Genomic DNA, 20,537 nt, shown 5'->3' on the forward strand with positions numbered 1-20,537 from the left:
AACAATTCTCAACCCAACTTATTGGACAACACTCCCCCACTCCCAAAGGGGCAGTAAGAGTGAGAAATTTGAGATATAATGAGCTAGAAAAATATAAATAAGCAAAAATATAAAGTTTGTATAGGTCCTGGTTCTCTAGATATTTATTTACATTTATGATAGGCAGCCAAACAAGACAGAAATTGGCAACATGGGCAAGCATCTTCATTTCCTTAAAGGTCTTTCGATCTCAAAAGAAAAGAAAAAGCAATCAGTTAATTATACTAGGGTGACCCACTAGTATAGCTCATGGATGGAGTTACCAGAAGTTGGATGAAATTATAATAAGTGTAGCATAAATCTTCTATACAAGAGTCATCCCTTCTTTCAAGGAATTGGAGTGGGTTGTACCTACAGCTGTCAACTAAACATTTTATTGGTGAAGAATCAACTTTCAGAAATCTACACAGGCCTGCTGCTATATTGACACTAAATAAGGAGTTCATAACTAAATCAGTTTCTTTTCAACCATAAAACATATGATCTAACTATGAAGCTTGGCTTAACCATACCTCCTCACGAACTGGAGTCAACCGAAGGTGTGAATAATTTCTACTGGCTTTTGGTGAAGCAATATCTTCAGCTTCAGAACCAGACTCTGCAGTAGATGTATCACTGCCTTTCAACTGTTGCAACAACCGACAGAGATAAAATACATCCACTTAGAAAAACCTAATGATATAACATGAGCCAACAGTGTAAAAAAGGCAAAGCCACCATACCATGGGGTAATGAGGTTTGGCATATACCACCTTCCCCTCACTGTTGATAATTTTAACAACCTGCCTGGCACGCCGTGCTTCACCATTAAGCACCATCTGCAGCACAAGCCAATAAGTAAACTATCTTAAATTTGAAACAAATTTCATAAGGGAATACTTGTACGATTATGTTACAACATAAGAACTATACAATCAAGGCAAGTTAGGACCTTCAGTATATCTGGATTCTTCCAAGGTCCTTTATCAGAGCGAAGGCAACCACCTTGGTCTGCACAGGTACACATTCCTCCCAAGAACTCTGGCAGTTCACTGCACAAGCACATAAAAGCATGTTAAGCGCACACAAAAGGACTTCAATGATAGTAGGTTACAAGCAAGACAACAAATGTTATTTCAACTTTCACCTGGCATCTATTATTTCAAGCAACTTGCTCTGGTATTTATTTCCAAGAACCTGTAACAGATTCCAGCAAAAGAGAGAACCACAACTTAGAGTCAGCAAATCAATAAGTTCCCAAATGATGAAAAGTACGAACCAACATACATGAATCTTAGTAGCTGTCCTCGGATCTATAAAATTCTTTACAGTATTCCACAATAGCCGAAAGCCTGGACCAGCATTGATTATAAACATTTGATGGAGTGTCTGCAATTAAGAGATGACATGATTATGAACCGATAATATACAAAGCATCTTGAACTGATCAAGTTAAGAATCCAGTGGGTTACTTCAGGGTAATTATCGCCATCAATCTTCTGGAGCCGGGTAATGAGGTCCCGCGCACTCTTGGTAAAGTTTTTAAAACTCTGCAAAACAATATGGCAGATACAAGAGAATTATATATACAGTTGCATAGACCGATCAAGAAAATCTAAATCATGACAATTATGTAAACACAAAGCAAAAAGGTTTTTGACATACCACACCATGAACATCCAAGACAGTCGTACTTGAATCAATGTGCCGTTTGGCGGCAATGGTACAAGCTGGAAACTTAATGGCAAAGGCTTTCTCAAATTCTTTCACATGGTATCTTATGTAACGATCCATTGTTGTAACTTGCATAAGTTTAGTTGGCTCGACTTTCCCTAGTCTCTCAATGTACACAGGCCTTCCCTCTTTATCTACACCATGATAGCCATGCGGGTAGTGCTTCAAAACTTCATTCAACTCTTTGAAGTCAAAATCCTGAGCAGGAAACACAAATAATTCAGAAAATTTTCAACGTAGTGCTGAGAATATGAAAGAACAAGTACGACAAGAAAACGAAATCATTCTTATGAGCCACTGGCAGAATATTACAAAGTTTTACCTCCATAATTGTGTCAGTACCAAACTCTTTCCTCCACTGAATCATATCAGCCCACATGAGTTTTGACTTTTCAATATCAAATTTCCTTGCTTTCAGAAACCTGCATGCACCTCTCTCAAGAGTCTTAAAACATTGAAGATTCTTTTGTTCATAAGAGCATCAAGAGATGCAGAAAAAAGCAAGACAAAATAAAACTCTACAAGACAAAACTACTGCAGGGTAGAAGTACCAATGACATATTAAATGGAGGCCTCAAGCCAGAATGCCCTACCAAGAGAAAGTGTCAGTATAATAATACTGGGGATATTAAAACTTGTCCCATCAGAAGTGATGGAGTATCAAATACTAAATTAACTCCAGAATATTGAGAGAGAAAACCATGCTAAGTATATTATTGTCCATAGTAAGATCATAAAGGACACCTTTCAACTCCAAATTTTGCAGAATAAGACTGTGTTTCCCTAGATTTCCTCATGATCTAGTGGTAGAGAATCAAGGATGCTCCTCTCCAACGTGAAGCTTCACATTCAAAACGTATCTAAATAAAAGTCACAACAATAAAGAATATTAACCTCAACATCATATGATAATCATCAAACTTTTCTGGCAGCAGCTCATCCAATATCAAGGCTTGTCGAAATGACTCAACAGCTTGCAGTTCCTCAGCATCCCGAATATCTTCAATTGAAACTGAACTGACACGACCATCGCTCTTTCTTCTAGTGCTCTTCTTTTTGAGAGAATGCTTGAACTTCGATGATGCATTCAATGCTTTCTTTTTCAAAGAACCAATTCTCGTTCTTCTTTCATCCTCTGAATTCTCAAAATCAGATTTTCTCTCTCTTCTCTCATCGTTACCAGATGACCCCTCAAAGCCTGTTCCACCAGAAGGAAACATGTTGAAATTTGAAAAGTAAGCATGATCATATAGTTTTTGGCTTTTCTGAAGTAATAAGTCCACTCCTAAGGGATTTAGTCCTACAAGCACACTTAAAAGCTCAATGCAACAGTAGTATTGCACTGCAAAGAAGTGCTATCAATTCCAGGTTATCAAGAAATGACAAATAGGTTGCTTCGCATGCGTCCGCGTATAGGAAGCACAGGCACAAAAGTAAATAAAAGACACTACGCATATTACCTAAATTCTAGGAGAAGCTTATCTGTTTGATTCTTCATTCTAGTCAACCTTTAGCAACAGCTTTAGAAAGAAAATTCAACTAGCCAAACTTGGATAAACATGAACAGAAAACTCATAGATGCAGATAAGTCCCTAACTGCGTCGGGGACAATATTCCACTTAAACATCAAGAATTATTAAAAATTACTTGTACCAATAGCAGTCCCGGTCCTCAAATCCTTAACGACTAAAAAGAAGGAAAAGGTTCACAACAATGAGCACCATTCACATCCACCAGGAATCGTCTCCCCTTTTGTTTCTTGTTTTTCCAACTCCGACATTCTAACCCAAAAGCCCTAACACAAACCATTAAACGAAAAAAAAGATGCACTAACAAGCTCAAATTGGAGAAGGAAAACAATGTTCATCACATTCATCCATTCAGTACCAGCAAAACCCTAAATCTCACAAGCCAATAAAACCTCAGCTAATTCCCCGTACAAAAATTGCAGATCAGGAACAACCAATAAACAGAAATCACTTACAAGGCCTCGCCAATCTATCCAAAGGTCCAGACATCGCAATACTCGATCACCACCAACCGATTCCTGATGGCCGAACAATCTATCGATCGATCAAGAAAGCAGCACCAAATCTTCAACCACTGAAAAACAAACTTTAATCAGCTGAATAAACTGAAATAATTAAAGAAAACACCTATAAATCTTCCCGGATCGAAAACTCAAGAGTTCAATTCAGAGTAAAGCAATACCTCCAAAAAGTACCAGCACGAATCACGAGGCTGATCCTACGGTAATAAATGCATCAACATCCGTAACGGCGACTGGAATTAAATTCAGAGAGAGAAAAAAGAAAATAAAACGGCCGTCCGGAAAAAAAAAGAAAAAGTATTAATTACATAAATGCGTATATGTATCGCCGGATAACTTGAGCGACGGCGATTTTAGAGAGAGAGAGAAGAGAGGGAGTGGGGGAGACACTAGGGGGGTAAAGGATTATCTGCGGGAGGCTGCATTTTAGTGGGGGAGCCGTGGGACCCAGTACACGTGGCAGGAGGAGCGGGGGAGAGGATGGAATGAGGAAATAGGAATGTCCCCCTGCCCTCAAGCGCCAAAATGGATTCGGGGAGGCGACCCTCAAGTTTTTGTACAGTAGTGTATTATTTATTTATTACGGGTACCGGCTGGTCAGGGCCCGGTGAGCTCATTAATGCACATGATTGGCACGTGATTTGTCCATCATTATGTTCTGGTTATCACAAAATGGTGTCGGCGCACAGTTAATAACCACTTTGACTTTCTTTTCTTTCTTTCTTTTATTTTTTAATAATTTATTTGGTTGAATTAAGGTAAAGAAGTGGCCACCAGCTTGCCGTGCAATAGTAAGAGTACCTTTTTTTTTTTTTTTGGAATTTGTATTTTATCGTAAGTAACTATTTTTTAATAATTTTTTCTGTTGGAAAAATATTACATAACATAATTCTTAAATATTATATATATACTACATGTGATATTTTTTGATAAAAAAATAGTCATGAATGACAAAACGTAAAATTTTATATAATAAAAATGGTAAGTTGACCACCACAAAAAATTTACACGTTAAAGTGTAAAAACGATTATAGTTTGAATTACAAAATACAATTAGCCCTTTTTTAGCCCTTTTATCTTTTACATCCTTCATGAGATATATCAATACAAAAAAAAAATTGATATAAAAATTAATTAAATAATAACTCGAACATAAATTCCGTAAATCCACATAAATTAAGACAAACTCTTATATATTTAGTGAAATTCAAATTCATTTATTGTATTAATTTACGAGGATCTCATATTTAATTATTAGATCAATTTATATTTAAATCAATTTAAAATTATAAATAAAATTGTATTTAAATCAATTTAAAATTATAACCTACCTTGTGAGAGTGTATGCGTCATTTTAATATAGATTACAACATCGGTTATAATTTTCATTTTAGATGATGCTTCTGAGAAAATTATTTTAAATTAGACTAGAAAAATAGATTTTCTTGATAATCATAAATGTTGAGTATCGGTTTATGTGAATTTATTAATGTTGTTACAATTAACGTACGTCGAATTAATTTATATAATTGTAAAATTGATGTCAAAAGTCAAGAAAATTAGGTATAATTTCAGAAGAAAGAAATGTAAAAGTGAAATATCTACATTCAAACCTAACTTCATGTGAGGGTCGTACAATATTCATTAATGAAATTGAGTTGGGTGCACTAACAAACCAACAACAGCTAGAGACTTAGAGGACCACCAGCCTCCAGCTGCCTATATTCTGACCTTTCTCAGTAGTTTGACTTTATCAACTATGATGTGTCTATTCATTCTCTTGTACCTGTACAATAATGTATGTATAAGGTTTTTTTTTTTTTTTTTATAATTTGTGTTGCACAAAATCAAGATTATAAATTATTCGAGTCGGAGCATATTATTGTTCAAATTTATTTAAATTGATATCAAGTTTGAAAAATTATGTTTAAATTTGATTTGTTTTGTAATAAAATTTAAGATATGATAAAGACATAAAATTGTTCGTCTATTTAAAATCAAAGGGCCGATTACAACTATCTTCCTTAAAATTTAATATAATTGCAAATATCTTATCGTTACTTGATAAAGTACCTATTTAATTTTAATATTTGTCTAATAACGAGCCCGTATATTTAGCCTCTACTAGATTTTCACTCAATCTTTGTTGTGAACTCACTAAAATGCTATTTTAGATTATAAATTATAATTATATATATTTTTTTTTTAAAAAAATATTTTTATTAACTAATATTTTCTATGTATTATTTATTTTACCCACCCTTATTTTTTTATTTTTTCAAATATATATATTAAAATAAATACGTCATGGCCAATTGATCTTATTTCTTTTTGTCTTTTCAGGGAAATCCAATGCCCTTCTTGCTTCTTCTGGTCTAATTCTCCAAGTCCAATAGATCATATATTTTTCAGGCATTTCATCTAACACGTTTAATGCAAAATTCATATCTTGACCAAATTAAAAAAGAAATTCACTCAATTTTTATTAATAAAGCGATGAATATATATTAATAAAAAAATGTAATTACCATGCAATATATTCTAAAGCCACTTTTATCAAAGAAAAAAAAAAGAGAGAGGAAAAATAAAATAAAATGCAATTAGTGATTCTGATATTTAATCTCCACCACTGTTCATAGTGGCAATGGCTGCCTTCTTTTTATCTTTGGGTTTAATATAATTTACGTATTTGTGATATTACAAATGAATAAATTATATTTTTATAAAAAAAATAATAATTTATTCATTGTATTTTTTAAATAAAGCACTTTATCTTATTGTCTAAAGAGGTAAATATTATTTTTATAAAAATACTTTATTTATTTATAATATTACAAAAAATTGGTTGCATTTTTTTCTTTCGTCGTTTTCTAAAGTCTTGTGTATGTGTGTGTGTGTTTTTTTTTATAATATATTTGGAAGTGGGTAAACTTGGACAGAAGCTAGTTTAGGGCAACCTAGGCTGGTATGTCAGTAAACCAGACAAAATGACAGGCCTATGCCTTGTCTTTTTTGCATTTTCCTTTTCGGCTCAGAGGCTTGGGGAAAGAGCGGGCACGGTACACTTAATTAATATTTACAAATTCAGATAAAGAAAAAAATATATATTAGTTTTGAAGGAGGTGTGATGATGAGAGATATTTAAAGAATGTCTTTTGAATAATAAACAATTAAAAACTAACACAGCAGAAGTTCGTATCTGTATACATAGCGGGGAAATTCTAGCATAAATTGGTCAGACATTAATTCATTAATTAAATAATAAATATAATATATTTATCATTTATAGTCAATATACTTCAAAAATTATTCGATACAATGTATGTCAAATAAATAAATATGATTAAAAAAATTTAAATTGTTCAAAGTCGTCCTAATCAAATCGAATTGAATTGTTTTTCATGATATATTTTTAAATCGCAATTCTAAATTTAGAGTAAAATTGCACCGCACTATTAGTTTAATTTTAATTCAATACTTAAAAAAATGGCCAAAAACTTCACTGCACTGCTAAATATATAATTAATTTTCTAAATTGTATATATAATGATTCAACAAAAACTTAATTTTTAGGAGAATTTCATACTGAATTATATAATCCCAAAATTCATATGTTATCAAAGATTTACATTACAAAGTTCATTTTTGTAAAATTTATATTTGAACTTTATACAAATTTACATACATATATATGTTTAATTCTTTAAGCCCATTCAAATTTTAAGCTCAAGATTGTCTCAATTTTTCATTCATTTATTTTTGGAAAAAATGCAAGCAATTCCCTTGTGATATCGAAAATGAGCAAATTACCCTCTTATGAAAAAATAAATAGCGATTTACCTCCCTATATTTTTTAAAATACAATAATTTATCCCCCCTATGATTTTTAAAATAAAGCAAGGAGGTAAATTGCTTCATTTGAAAAGGTACAAGGGGGTAAATTGTTATACTTTTTCATAGAGGATAATGTGCTCATTTTCAATATCACATGAGGGTAAATTGCTATTCACCCATTTATTTTCTCCTATCTTTTTTTCCTCCCTCTTTTTCTCTTACCGTTTTTTTTGTTCTGTCTTTCTACCTTTTATTTCTATTCTACTTAAAACCGACCATTGTCCGTTGTTTAATTAGGTATTTTCTTATTGGATTAATATATATGATCTTATATTTTAATTTACTTAAAAATTTGTAGAGAGTGTTGGTGGTCTATGGTGCATAATGTTGATTTTTTTTGCTTGCTACATGCAAACGCTTGTTTCATTTCTTAATTTTGTTAGTTTTAACATCTTATTTTTGTTATAAATATTAAAACTGCCAAATCGTTCGAACATTATCTTTGATTTTATTTTAAAAGTGATAATTTAAAAAATTATTTTATAAAACTGTCAATGACAATTCAATTTGAAAATAGATTTAAAAAAACCGAAATTGCACTGGTAGCACGCCTACAAATAACGACACAATTCGGACATACTTTAGATACGACACCCACATGTCTAAAAAAATAAAATAGAAAAAAAAAAGGTGTCGAACACTGATTTTTTTGTCAAATAAATTAAAAAAAATTGAGCTGTCTTTTCATTTAAAAAGGGGGGGGGGGGGGGTTTGGGTTAATAAAGTTTAATAAAAAAAAAAAAACAAATTAATTCACTCATTTGAGACTAAAAGCTTTGGGATGAAATTATTAAAAATTCTGGAGGTGATCATTATAATTTAACTAAATTGAATAGATATAAATTTTTCATTACATACTTTTTAAAATAAAGTGATTATGTATCTTTTTGAAGTCACATTTGGTTAAGAATTTAGACATAAAACATGTTTATTTTATGCTTAATTTTCTTATTTTTAATATTGCAATTTACCTCCTTCTAATATTACACCAAAAAATTACACCTTTATAAAAAAGTAATAGCAATTTATCCCATATATTTTTTAAAACGGACCGATTTACTTCCCTATTTTCATTCTAAAAAACACAGGTAGGTAAATTGCTCATTTGCAATATTAAAAGGAGACTGCTTGCATTTTTACCTTTAATTTTATGAGAAATTGGGAATATATATAATTAAAAAAATTATTATATAATAGTGTCAGTACTGTGTCATGTCTTAATTTTTTTAAAAAAAAAAACTTTTGTGTTGCTATGTCTGGATCACTGTATTTGTGTCGTACAATATAGATACCAATCAAATAATGAATATGTAGTTATTGTATAATTGATTGCGTTTGGACTAAATTTGGTTTGAATCAAAATTTTACAGCGTGGCATTGGATTAATGCATGAATCCTACTGACCGCTTAGACTTAGTGCTCTCCCTCAACTTTACAGTATTATTATTTTAATGGCAAAAGATGCATATATGGCCTTCTTCTTTACAAAATAAAACTGTTTAATTTCCCACTTATCCCTATATGTTTTGTTTTATGGTAAAATTGACTTTATTGTTCTTGTGCAACAATATTCTAAGGATATATATATATATAACGCTTCTCCAACAGAAGCTGATCAGCCTGATCGATCTGCCTCGGGAAGAGAAATTATAACTAAAAGCGTGTTCATCCAAAAGAACGCTATGGGTTTCGTTCTGATGAAGAAGAAGAGCCTTCTTTTTCTCCTCTTTTCTGCAGCTATTTTCTCCACCTCGTTTGCAGGTACGTAAGACAACAGCAATTTTCCCATTAATAATTACCCGGATTCAGCATTTTTCTTCCGGGTCGAGCACCTAAAAATTCAAATCCAGTCATAAACACGGGTCGGGTGAAAAATCTCATCATAATCGTTCAGCATTATGTTTTGGCCTTACTTTTGCTCAATTTGTGCATACAGTGCGACTATCCAAATCATTGGACAGCCCAGAGCTGAAGGAAATCGCAACGACTAATAACGACTTTGAATCGCGGGAGAATGACGACTTAGAACTGTGGAAGCAACAACGCCATGATGATGAGATCCAGGAAAGAGTTCTCAGAGTGGAAACAAATGACTATGGAAGATATGATCCTGCGCCGGCACTTGTGAAGCCGCGTTTCAAACTCATTCCCAACTGATCAAAGTGATGAGGAGATTTTCATTCGCTTTGAGGAGTATATATATATATATATGTAAATAAATATTTTTTGCAACAGTACTGTACATAGCAATCCTTTTTCTCTTGTTACCTATACAAATGTTAGTTTGCACTTGGAATGCAGCAAAGTGAAGTTGAAGTAATTAATGTACCAGAAATTGTAACTCAAATCGGATATGATTAGATTCAAATTAATTAATTAACTATATAGTAATTACAAGACACTCGACAAGTGATTGATATACAATTCAATAAAGTGACCAATTATATAAAAAGTGATTGCTTTTTTGTTCAATCAAACATAATACTGACATGATTTAGTCCTTAATAACATAAGGTTTCAATTTTTTCGATTCAAATAACATTAATCCGTCACATTTTATCATATTAAATTATGATGGATTGGAATTGACGTACTTAAAGTCATGGATGTCAAATCCCAAGTAATAAATTCTTTGGACCAATGTGAGTAATTATAAATTAAAAAGAACTTCAAACTCTTCGATTCTATATTTAAAATATGCTTTTAAAAAAATTCATGGATTTCGAATTATTCTATATTGGAATTATTTAAAATTCTTATTTACACATCAGCTACATAACTAAGTATAGCTTTGGAGAGTTTTGCAACTGCTTTTGAATGGATGAATTTGAAATTATGAATTTCAAATATTTAATAATTATTTTTTTTTATAATTCTAGGTTTAAAGAATTTCAATTCTTTAATTTTAATTTTCAATACGTTTTATTGAAAAATGATAGATTCTAAATTCTTATAATTTTCTTTTTTCGAATCTTCTCTTAAATCCAAATATAAAACAGGCCATCAATTTGGGTGAAATGGGGCCCAAATCGGGAAAAACACCTCCCTTATATTTGGATTTGTGTTTTAAATGTTTTGTTTTGTATTTTGAAGATAGAGAGAGAAAAATAGAGATAAGCGTGGGTTGAAAATAGATGGTATGTTTGAATTGTGTTTTGAAGTAATTTAAAATACTTTAAAATAAGTGGTGTAGTTTGATGTTGGGATTTGAGAGACAAAAATCACGGTTCATTGTCAAATCATATTTCTTTTATATATAAATATTATATGTTTAATGTTTGTATTTTTTGGAGACAAAAATCACTATTTATTGTCAAATCATGTATCTTTTATATTATTAAATATATATATAAAATTAAAAAATACAATAATAAGGTGTAAAAATACAAAAATAAATATTATGTATGTTTTATCTTGTCTCGGTCGAAACCATAAATCCAAACATTGCCCTCTTGTTTTGGACCCATGAAAGTCCAGACTGCCCGCAATTTCCCCGTGTTGGCATAACTTCAGAATGTGTGGAGAAGCAAGAGCGATAGTGATAGCTCCACTTCCAAGTTGCCAACAGAATAAAATACTGTACTTCCTCAATATGTCTATTATTATTTTTTTGGATAATTACATTTATACTCTCAATTTATAATTTATTTATATAAATTATTGTTATTTTTGATATAATTATAAAAATTATTTCTAGCTACAAAAAAATAGGTGTAGTTTGCGTATTGTTGTTGAAATTTTTTTAGGGATGTATGCGTAAAATTTTCAAAAGTATTGATAGTTTGTGTGAAAGACAAATAATAACGAACTCCCCTAAAATTTGTCATAATTATAATTACTTCATCGTTATTTGAAAATTTATAAATACTCTGTAAAAAATTATAAATAATCTAATAAATGTCATCTTGTGACAACTTATTGTAGGGAGTATTTGTTAGAATATTATAATTTCATGGGAGTATTTATAATTTTAAAAATAATGAGAGAATATTTGTAATTAAGACAAACCATATGAGAGTCTTTTGTAACTTACCATTGTGTAAATAATGATAATATTTTTTGTGAGTGTATATATAATTTTTCAAAATATATGAATAATTTGTATAAATAAATTATAAATCAAGGAGTGCAATAATTGTCCAAATAAAATAATTTTATGAACTTGAAAAAAAAAGAAAAAAGAAATCCAACTTTAATTTTTTTTTTTTGACAGACCAATTTTTTCTTGTTGTGTATCTGAAATTTCAAAGCTAAAACACAAAAAAAACCATATCCGATTTATTTACATATTAATATTTTTAGATATTTATTTATTTTTATATAAAAAATACAGATTTTTTGCTAATACTAGAAATTAAGACCCACAAATTTACGATTAAAAAATAATTAATTATTTATAATTTGATATAGACCTTCCTTTTCCCTTTCATCAGAGATAACTAACGCCGTTAAATAAACCGTCATCTTCCCTCCCTGTAAATTGTATACATGAAGCGTAACTAAGTAATGAAAGAAGAGGAATCAGACAGAACCTTGCCTCTCTCTACTTTCCACGTCTCTTCTCTCTCTCTCTCTCTCTCTATATATATATATATGTATATGTATACTTATATGTAATTATTCATTTTATATTATATATAAATGTTTATACTAATATTTTTGTGTATATATAAATCACTGACTCTCACACACTCGTACGCCTCTCATATTCTTCTCTAGGGTTCGTGAGTGGGCAAACGGTACCGCTCGATCACGTAAGTTTCTTTAGTTTCTATGTGGGGATTCAATACAGTGCTGATGTTTTGTCAGGTATGTGTGTCTCTGTGTGTTTTTGGTTCTCGTTTGCGGTAAAAGTATGTTTATAGGAGGTGAGAATGAAAATTATGTGAATTCTAGTTGGTATATAATTGCTGTTTACGCGTCAAATTCTATTCAGCTGTCTTGGTTCGAGCTGGCTGTGTTTCTAGGGTTTGTCATAGTATTTTCCTTTAAAAATAGTGGATGAAAATAATTATGTTTTTCATTTTTCCTTTTTGCTACGAGTGCAAGATTATTGGTTGCAATTGTTACATTTATTTATGTTGTTAATTGTTCTGTGTTTTTGTCGTGTGGGATTCAACTGCTATTTGTATGAGTAAAAAGTATACTGATCAATTATTTGGCTAGTATGCACTTTTAGCTTGGGTTAATGGAACCCAGGAAAGGATTTAATCCGAATTGTTGAAGATGTAGATAATCAGCAAAAGTAAAATAGGAAATCAATCAGGGATTCTGATTCAGCTTATTGTTGAATTCTGTTGGTGGTCTGTATTTTTGTTTCATTGAGCTTCTTTATAGAACAATTTGGTCGGTAGTTGATATTAATTTACTAAGATCTAAATCCATCTTGTGTAAGAATCATAATTGGGCAGGTATATCTCAAAGTTATTCAGTTTCTATGCACACCTTTTTGGATGATGTTCTAGAATATGATTTTTGTTTCTGCATATCTTCCAAGTTGTAGTCTCATTAATGATGTTTTAATCATCTGAAGAACATTGGGATTGGTATAATACATTTACCTAGAATTGAGGATTAATGTTGTGGTCACGAATCTCTAAGGCTTGATATACAGCTTACCAAGATATCTGGGTTATGGTTGGGGATGTTTTATTATTTACAACATTGTCAGATAGAAACAGGGATCATCGTTTTTGGACTTTCTAACTACTTGTTAGATGTTGTTGACAGTTACTTTGTACTGCAGGTAATATTCTGCTGATGTCCTTCTTTTATTTTGAGACTGTTAATATAGAAAGCAGTTGGTCATAAGTTATCAATTCTTTGGTCTGTACTTGAGAAGAATGGGGGCTGTTTGTTGTGTCGCTGCAAAGGATAAAGCTATAGTAAATGGATCACATTCTGAAACATTGCAGAGGCATGTCCGCTATTCACCATCTTGGAGCTTTAGATGGGATAACCGTGGACGAGTAGCTGGGGAAGAGACACCTGCATATTGCTTACGCGATGGAGGTGGTGGACATCAACGAGTAGAAGTAAAATCTGGAACTATGGTTGAAACTACATTTGCTTCTCATGAAGGTGGTCCATTAGATAGTTTCAGGTCACCTTCAGAGCAGAAGTCCCCAATTTCTGAAAGAAATGCAGGTAGTTTAAGACTTCCAGCTTCTGGTAAGTTACTATATGGCACACCGCCACACCCTACTTGTTAATGCTAAGTGAGGTAACTGGGGTGAACTTGTTTGACTCTGGTTCTATTTTCCTGAGATTCTTTTTTATTCATCTTCATGATGGTGAAGTGGAAAATATATTATATTTCTTGTCTTTATCATTCTACTGTATTATCAATTGGTGCAAGGATTTTTAGATGTTATTAGGTAATAAGAAAGGGAAGGGAGATATCACGAAATATCTCTCTCGTACAAAAGTGGGTGATACTCAGGCAGACTTCTTTCGTGCAGTTTCCATGCTTAGTTGAAGAGGTCTCTAATTGAATAAGAAAATAAAATATTTTATAACGTAAATAATTATTGACAATGAATGAGGATATCGAGGATCTTGCTTTTATGGTCAACCTAGTAATATGTTCCCTATTCTGCTGGGTCGAATCTTGTAAAGTTAATGTAGAAGCACCCGGAAGCAGAGGAGTAGATTTATGAAATTCTTATATTTGGTGAGGTATAGATGCTTTTTACGTATCATGTGGTTCCGGCTTGAGCGGGAAGGGGAGAGGGCATAAAATGTTGAAAGTTCTCTGGTTGCCTCTTGCAGTTAATCCTTGTTCAAGGTCACATGAGAGGATGAGCTACTCAGAAAGAATGTTATGGTTGCAGATAGTTGTAAAATCTCTCTGGTTGTGCTTTGTAGTTGATTGAGCTTTTCTTCAATGTCTAAGAAGACTTAAAGCTTGCAGATTTTGGTGGATTGTTATTGTCCATAGTATAGTTTGGATGAAGTTTGACTTTTACCATGTCCCAATCAAAGATCTCTAATCACAGAGAAATATGAAACTCTCAGTAACTTGATGCTGTTCCAGCATTATAATTAATAGTTGGAGCATATTTATTAGAGATTAGTTGTCTCCATTTGAACAAAGTGGAAATAAGTTGCATCCCATGTATCAAGTTCTTCTCCAGTATGTCCTAGCAGAATCATGCTTATCTCTGAGATTTACATGGAGAAGACAAGAAAAGATGTTAACTTTGCTCTGGTTCTGTATTTGAGAAATTTTCATCTTTTGCAGATCAAGCTATCTCGCAGAATCTGGTAGAGGTACGTTTAGAGTGTAAGTTAGTTTTGGTACTTCTTAATCGTTAATCCATGTAAAATGCAAATATGTGGCATGCAAATTTTCTTCTGAAGTTTGAATCGTGTATTTCTCTTCTCCCTCTTCACTGCTCAGGTGAAGGAGTCAACAGAATCTCCATCTGTTTCACATCAATCCCCTGTAAAGCTATCTTCCTTGGCCCCTTCAGTTTCATCGATTTCAGCATCTCCTCGGTCTTCCCACAGTCACCTTCCTCCTCCAAACTTGACTCCTTCAAGATGGCATCACCGATCTCCCGGACATCAGCTATTACGTCACCTGTCAGATATCCGGATTCCAGAATACAAGTCGCCAACATTCTCAATTTCCGAAGAGGCCTCTTTGTTTGCTTGGGGAAATGAATCAACCAGGGGATCCAATGGGTCTTCAGATAGCTGGTCAATCCCTGTCTTTTCAGAGCACATGACTACTAGGAGAGAGAGGTGGTCATTTGATAGTGAAAACTCAGGCATCAGTAGGGACAAAGTCACCAGGTCTAGTGGCCGAAAATCAAGATCTACCTCTGATGATCTACAAACTTGTGGTGTTTGCACAAAACTTTTGACTGAGAGATCCTCATGGTCGTGGAGCAGCCAAAAATTAATATCAACTAATGAACTGGCTGTGGTTGCTGTTTTAACTTGCGGACATGCTTACCATGCTGAATGCTTGGAGCATATGACTCCTGAAACGGACAAGTATGACCCAGCTTGCCCAGTTTGTTCTTCTGGGGAGAAACGGACTGCTGAAAAGGCATTGAAAGCTGAACTGGATTTGAAGGCCAGAAAGAGATCTAGGAAACGTGTTGTTGACAGTGATCTGAGCAGTGATATTGTGTTTGATCACCATAAACAGAGTGGAGTTGAGGAAAGGAGTTCTAAGATGGGCTCAAGTACGAGCATGAAGAGCTCGCAAGGAAAGCCTTTTCTGAAACGGCACTTCTCATTTAGCTTGAAACCTACTAGGTTGTTGTCTGAGAATCAATCTACTCAGAGAAAGGGCTTTTTCTGGTCCAGATCTAGCAAGAACTGAACTTAAGGATACAAAGTAAGTGTCCAACTTCATCACTCTGATAGAACCGAGTAACATGTTATCTTTCTTTATCATGAGATCTCACTAGAAGCAAATGTTAGTGGGATGAGTTTTGACACATCTGCATACTACAATTTCCTGGGAAATTCTGCAATTTGATTTATTTTGTTTCACGTTTTGTGAGCAGAGATGGTTCTACGTGTAACCTCGATTCCATGGTTGCTCTACTGTCCCAAATATTGGAGAGTAAACCATGAAGGAAGCAGGCTGTAGGCCACCAGTATCTTCATCGGCGCAAGGCAGGCATAGGATAGCTGCTGCTGAGACACACTGTAAAGAATTGGTATAACACTAAATGAAGTTTCAATTCATTATACAGGAAAAGAAAAAGAAAACAAAGGGAAGATAGCGGGAATGTGAATTCCCTATTGACTATGCTTTGTTTTGTATAGTGGTGATGTTTGGTTGTTTCATGTGGTAAGTGCGCATCCCAATCATCTGTTGGCCAATATCTTGTAATAGCCATCACGACGGCAGATATCTGAGTCTCTTACGGACATTATGTGGTTCCCTTTACCTTTTTGTCCCCTTTCGCTTTGTTGTTTTTGATTTTTTTCTCTCTGGGGTGGGGCAAGGGTGGAATGGGAGTTGATGTTGAGCTTCCTGTCAACCCAATACCAGTTAAATATGAACCAACCAATTGCAAAGTCATCACATTTATAAAAGGAGCTACATGATTTATGAAATAGAATTTCCAAATTACTGTTGGGGGCAGCAAATATTTAAACTTGAGGCGGATGTGATTCAATGATAGTTATGCCTGAAGCTGGTTCCATCGATCATAAGCTGCTCTATACTGTGGCGTTGTTCTCCAAAAGGGGTAAATGTTGGCAATTGTTTCGTCTAAAAGGCTGTATGATGATGTTTAATCTGCATGCGCTCGTCCAGGAAACACGCATTTCCTTAGCATTCAAAGTAATAATCAACACAACAGACTTGTTCCACGTAATAAAAAGAACTATATTTGCTTGCAGCTAGTGAATTAAAATACAGAGATACCAGAGAGACTCAAAAAGTGAAAAACAAATGTCCAATAGAAACTGCACCCTGTCACAGGATCTTCTGAGAAGATGATACACCACATCTACCGAGACCTGTTTTGCTCCCATCCCGTATGGACTACAAGGCATTTCAATCCTTCCCAAAATCAGTGCTATAGTGCGCGCTGGATTCAAGTTTCTTCGCTTCATTTAGTTTTCTCACAGCCTGGAAAATTTTCAAGCATAAAAGTAAAATTCCCCCGTGAACAAATGTGGAAACCACAAGATTACCAGAGGAGAATCCTTAGTTGAGAAAGGAACCAGATAAACAAGTTTTATGAACAAGCAAAGGCATGCACACACATGAACTAACAGACGATGCACATGGACCACGAATAATAAGTCTATGTATGATGGCATTCCGACATTCCAATATCTGAAACTTTATAATGTATGACATCCCATAAAGGAATTGGTAAGTTGAATATTCATATATCTGAGATGCATGATAGTTTACCTTCATGAAATCTTCATGGATGACATAATCACGCTCCGCACGAATTGCTGACATACCAGCTTCCGTGCAAATATTACGAAGGTCAGCCCCATTAAAACCCTGGAAAATGGAACATGTTAAGCAAAAAACTCTTCAGCAACAAGGTTGGATAAGTGTCTTTTAGCTTACCTCTGCAAGTTTAACAACAGCTTCATAATCAATTTCGCCATGTTTGGCTATTCCAGCTGCATGGATCTTCAGAATTTCCATCCTTGACTGTTCATTGGGCAATGGTATTTCAATTTTTCTATCTAAGCGACCAGGACGAAGAAGTGCAGGGTCCAGAACATCAGGTCTGTTTGTTGCCATTATCATTTTAACCTGCGCATGACAATCCAAATCACATCATGTTGTAGCAAGGCCAGTATGTTACTCGGATATTTTGTGCCTGGCTGCTCATGTCTATGCAATAATGATACATTCAATACTTAATAGCAAGAACAGAACCTTTCCGAGCTGATCAAACCCATCAAGCTGGTTTAGTAACTCCATAAGGGTCCTTTGAATTTCACGGTCAGCACTAGTTCCCTCGCTAAACCGACGTCCACCAATGGCATCAATCTCATCCATAAATATGATGCATGGCTTCACACAAAGAAAAGGGGGTCCTTGATGTTACGCAGTTAATAAAGCTCTTACATTCAGTCAACAAAATACCATATTGCATCTAGTACATACCTGGTGATCACGAGCATACCCAAACATTTCCCTGATCAACCTTGCACTCTCACCTATATACTTATCGATAATAGCACTTGATACAACCTGCACAACTACAACTGGTAAGAAGCTAACAAAATGATATGACAACTGCTATAAAACAGGGTTTCTATAAGCCTACCTTTAAGAAATTGGCATCTATGTTACTCGCAATAGCTCTGGCCAACAATGTCTTCCCAGTTCCAGGAGGCCCATAGAGAAGTACACCCTAGAACAAATAAACAAGGCATTAACGAAAACACAAACCAAGGGTAATAAAGTTGCCAGGTGTTCTCTGACAAATGTTACCTTGGGAGGTTTGATGCCAACTCTAATGAAGAGTTCAGGATTCATTAGAGGTAATTCTATGGATTCCCTCAATTCTCGGATTTGGTCTGACAGGCCACCCACAGCAGAATAACTAACATTTCCAGGATCTTCATGGAGCATATTATAAACAACTGGATCTACCTGCACCAAACATCATAAAATAATGAGTCAGAGAAACTTGGATTGAACCATTTTGAGTTTTAACCTGCCAGATAACACTATTATACATATTTCACCTCACGAGGAAGAGCTCGCATTATTGTGAGTGTTGTCATATCAAGAACTACCCTGGTGCCTGCTGTAAGTTTATCTTTGTCCACTTTACTGCGGCAACCCACCACATATCTTGGGCCACTGCTGGCCTTGACTATCACTGAGAAAATAATAAAAATGATGTTCATTTCTTGAACAGAAACTAGAGAATAAGACTAACTATGGAAACTCCTAGAGATCATGATGTCATCACAATCACCCAGCCTGTTAATGATCAAACAACCTTAGACACAGCTGAGACAGATCTATACAGTAATACAGTTGGTCTACTGAGCATTTATGGAAAAGAGCTCAGAGATTGTGCAGAACACATTTATCAGTTCTACCAAGGTGGCAGAAACAATATTCAGCGATCAACTCTTAGAAAATAAACAGATACTTTGAAAAAATAAAAGAAAGCAAATAGATGTCTTACAGCGCTCATTGTCCAGAGGCCTTAGAACTTCTCCTATGATCTGCCCAACACTCTGGAGTGATTTCAAGTCATCTTCTGTTTTAGCATACTCCTTCTTTGTAGTTCTTAAATTCTCCCTTGCTATTAAAATCATATAATGCCCATTAGTCACAGCAATAGTGCATTACAGATGTGAAGACAAACCCAATATCATATAGAGGCAAACGTTGCTTCAACAAGTCTAGTTTTAGATTTGATCTATCATCAGAAGGAGCACGAACCACATTAGCCAAAGAAACTAAGTAGCAGAACTTACAAAAATCAGCATGCACCAAACAATTAATCCGACTAGAGAAACATATGAACTGAAATTGATATGCGTTCTATCTAGGACGGGAAAAAAAGGGCGCAGAAGGGAAGGAAAATGTAGCATTTGCTTCTTTCCAGAAGCAAACAGGTCAACACCTATGGAACAATACATTCACTCAGTATTTACATAGAATGCTCGAACAAGCCTAATAAAGAAAGTGGCTGGAGCAATCAGAACAAGCATTCGCTAGGAAGTGTCCTACAAAAGCAACAAGTTCCAAGCAATCATCCAAAGACCAGCCCACAATAGCAGTAGTGAGACTCACACAGAAAAAAACTACAACACGAATTTCACAACCTAAGCTGTTCCACCGTTTCCAGCTTAATGCCTGATCAATCAACTGAAAGCCCAATTTAGCTTGCTCAGCCAAAATGAGATCCCACACCCCGCTCAGTTCCATCAAATTGTCAAATCTCAAACCTGGATATTGCATCTTCACATGAAAACCCTATAATAGCAAATTCTCCACTCTTCATCCAATTTCTTAGCTCAATAGAACGAGTAAACACTATAATCCCCAATAACAGAATGCTAGATTCTATAAATTTCCTACAAAACACACTACTAACTAGAACCAGAGAAAATCTGGAAATACACAAAAACACTGCATAGATAAAAAAAAAAAAAAAAACCCTGCGGTAAAGCAAACATAAGTCCAAGCAACAGCGCCGCTTTAAAATATCCTAAAATTAAATAGGTGAAATAGGGTTAAGTAAGCGGCACCAGATCGAACACGGCCTTCAAGTTCTTTGTGACTTAGAAGCTTCTTCCGGTACTCCGCAATCGCCGACTTGCGGCGGGCGTCATCGCTGCTCTCGCTAGCCATTGCCGGTCTCTTTCC

At 34.2% G+C, this 20,537-nt stretch overlaps 4 protein-coding genes across 9 annotated transcripts in view; 2 read left to right on the forward strand and 2 right to left on the reverse strand.

Moving 5' to 3' along the window:
- The window catches only part of LOC105172904 (phosphatidylinositol/phosphatidylcholine transfer protein SFH8-like), a 6,916-nt gene extending 2,580 nt beyond the window's left edge, over positions 1-4,336 (reverse strand). Inside the window, exons 1-11 of one of the 2 annotated variants that reach the window (XM_011094512.2) lie at positions 3,964-4,336; positions 3,737-3,855; positions 2,647-2,950; positions 2,075-2,174; positions 1,684-1,950; positions 1,491-1,568; positions 1,306-1,407; positions 1,166-1,215; positions 971-1,070; positions 762-857; positions 552-665 (exon numbers count right to left, since the gene is read on the reverse strand). In XM_011094512.2, the coding sequence (XP_011092814.1) occupies positions 552-665; positions 762-857; positions 971-1,070; positions 1,166-1,215; positions 1,306-1,407; positions 1,491-1,568; positions 1,684-1,950; positions 2,075-2,174; positions 2,647-2,950; positions 3,737-3,770 (1,245 nt within the window). In that variant the 5' untranslated portion in view covers positions 3,771-3,855; positions 3,964-4,336. The remainder of the gene's footprint in view (positions 1-551; positions 666-761; positions 858-970; positions 1,071-1,165; positions 1,216-1,305; positions 1,408-1,490; positions 1,569-1,683; positions 1,951-2,074; positions 2,175-2,646; positions 2,951-3,736; positions 3,856-3,963) is intronic. The other variant, XM_011094513.2, reaches the window with a different exon arrangement.
- On the forward strand, positions 9,231-10,125 carry LOC105172980. The gene is made up of 2 exons (XM_011094607.2): positions 9,231-9,457; positions 9,633-10,125. The coding sequence occupies exons 1-2, from the start codon at positions 9,379-9,381 to the stop codon at positions 9,851-9,853; spliced, it is 300 nt and encodes a 99-aa protein (XP_011092909.1). The 5' UTR covers positions 9,231-9,378; the 3' UTR covers positions 9,854-10,125.
- LOC105172906 lies at positions 12,265-16,610 on the forward strand. Of its 5 annotated transcripts, none has more exons than XM_011094519.2 (5): positions 12,265-12,505; positions 13,612-13,867; positions 14,940-14,968; positions 15,099-16,049; positions 16,222-16,610. In XM_011094519.2, the coding sequence occupies exons 1-4, from the start codon at positions 12,470-12,472 to the stop codon at positions 16,032-16,034; spliced, it is 1,257 nt and encodes a 418-aa protein (XP_011092821.1). In that variant the 5' UTR covers positions 12,265-12,469; the 3' UTR covers positions 16,035-16,049; positions 16,222-16,610. The 5 variants fall into 5 exon arrangements, with proteins under 5 accessions (XP_011092821.1, XP_020552691.1, XP_011092818.1 ...); XM_020697032.1 differs by having other exon boundaries at positions 12,268-12,505; positions 13,443-13,867; XM_011094516.2 differs by having other exon boundaries at positions 12,268-12,450; positions 13,443-13,867.
- Positions 17,011-20,531, reverse strand: LOC105172905 (26S protease regulatory subunit S10B homolog B). Its single transcript, XM_011094515.2, has 10 exons — positions 20,420-20,531; positions 19,348-19,467; positions 18,896-19,032; positions 18,639-18,800; positions 18,472-18,558; positions 18,309-18,395; positions 18,078-18,215; positions 17,760-17,951; positions 17,592-17,690; positions 17,011-17,300 (listed from the first exon to the last, which is right to left on the reverse strand). The coding sequence occupies exons 1-10, from the start codon at positions 20,520-20,522 to the stop codon at positions 17,226-17,228; spliced, it is 1,200 nt and encodes a 399-aa protein (XP_011092817.1). The 5' UTR covers positions 20,523-20,531; the 3' UTR covers positions 17,011-17,225.

The sequence above is a fragment of the Sesamum indicum genome, linkage group LG10, assembly GCF_000512975.1.
Source record: "Sesamum indicum cultivar Zhongzhi No. 13 linkage group LG10, S_indicum_v1.0, whole genome shotgun sequence".
In the NCBI taxonomy this organism is placed as follows: Eukaryota; Viridiplantae; Streptophyta; class Magnoliopsida; order Lamiales; family Pedaliaceae; genus Sesamum; species Sesamum indicum.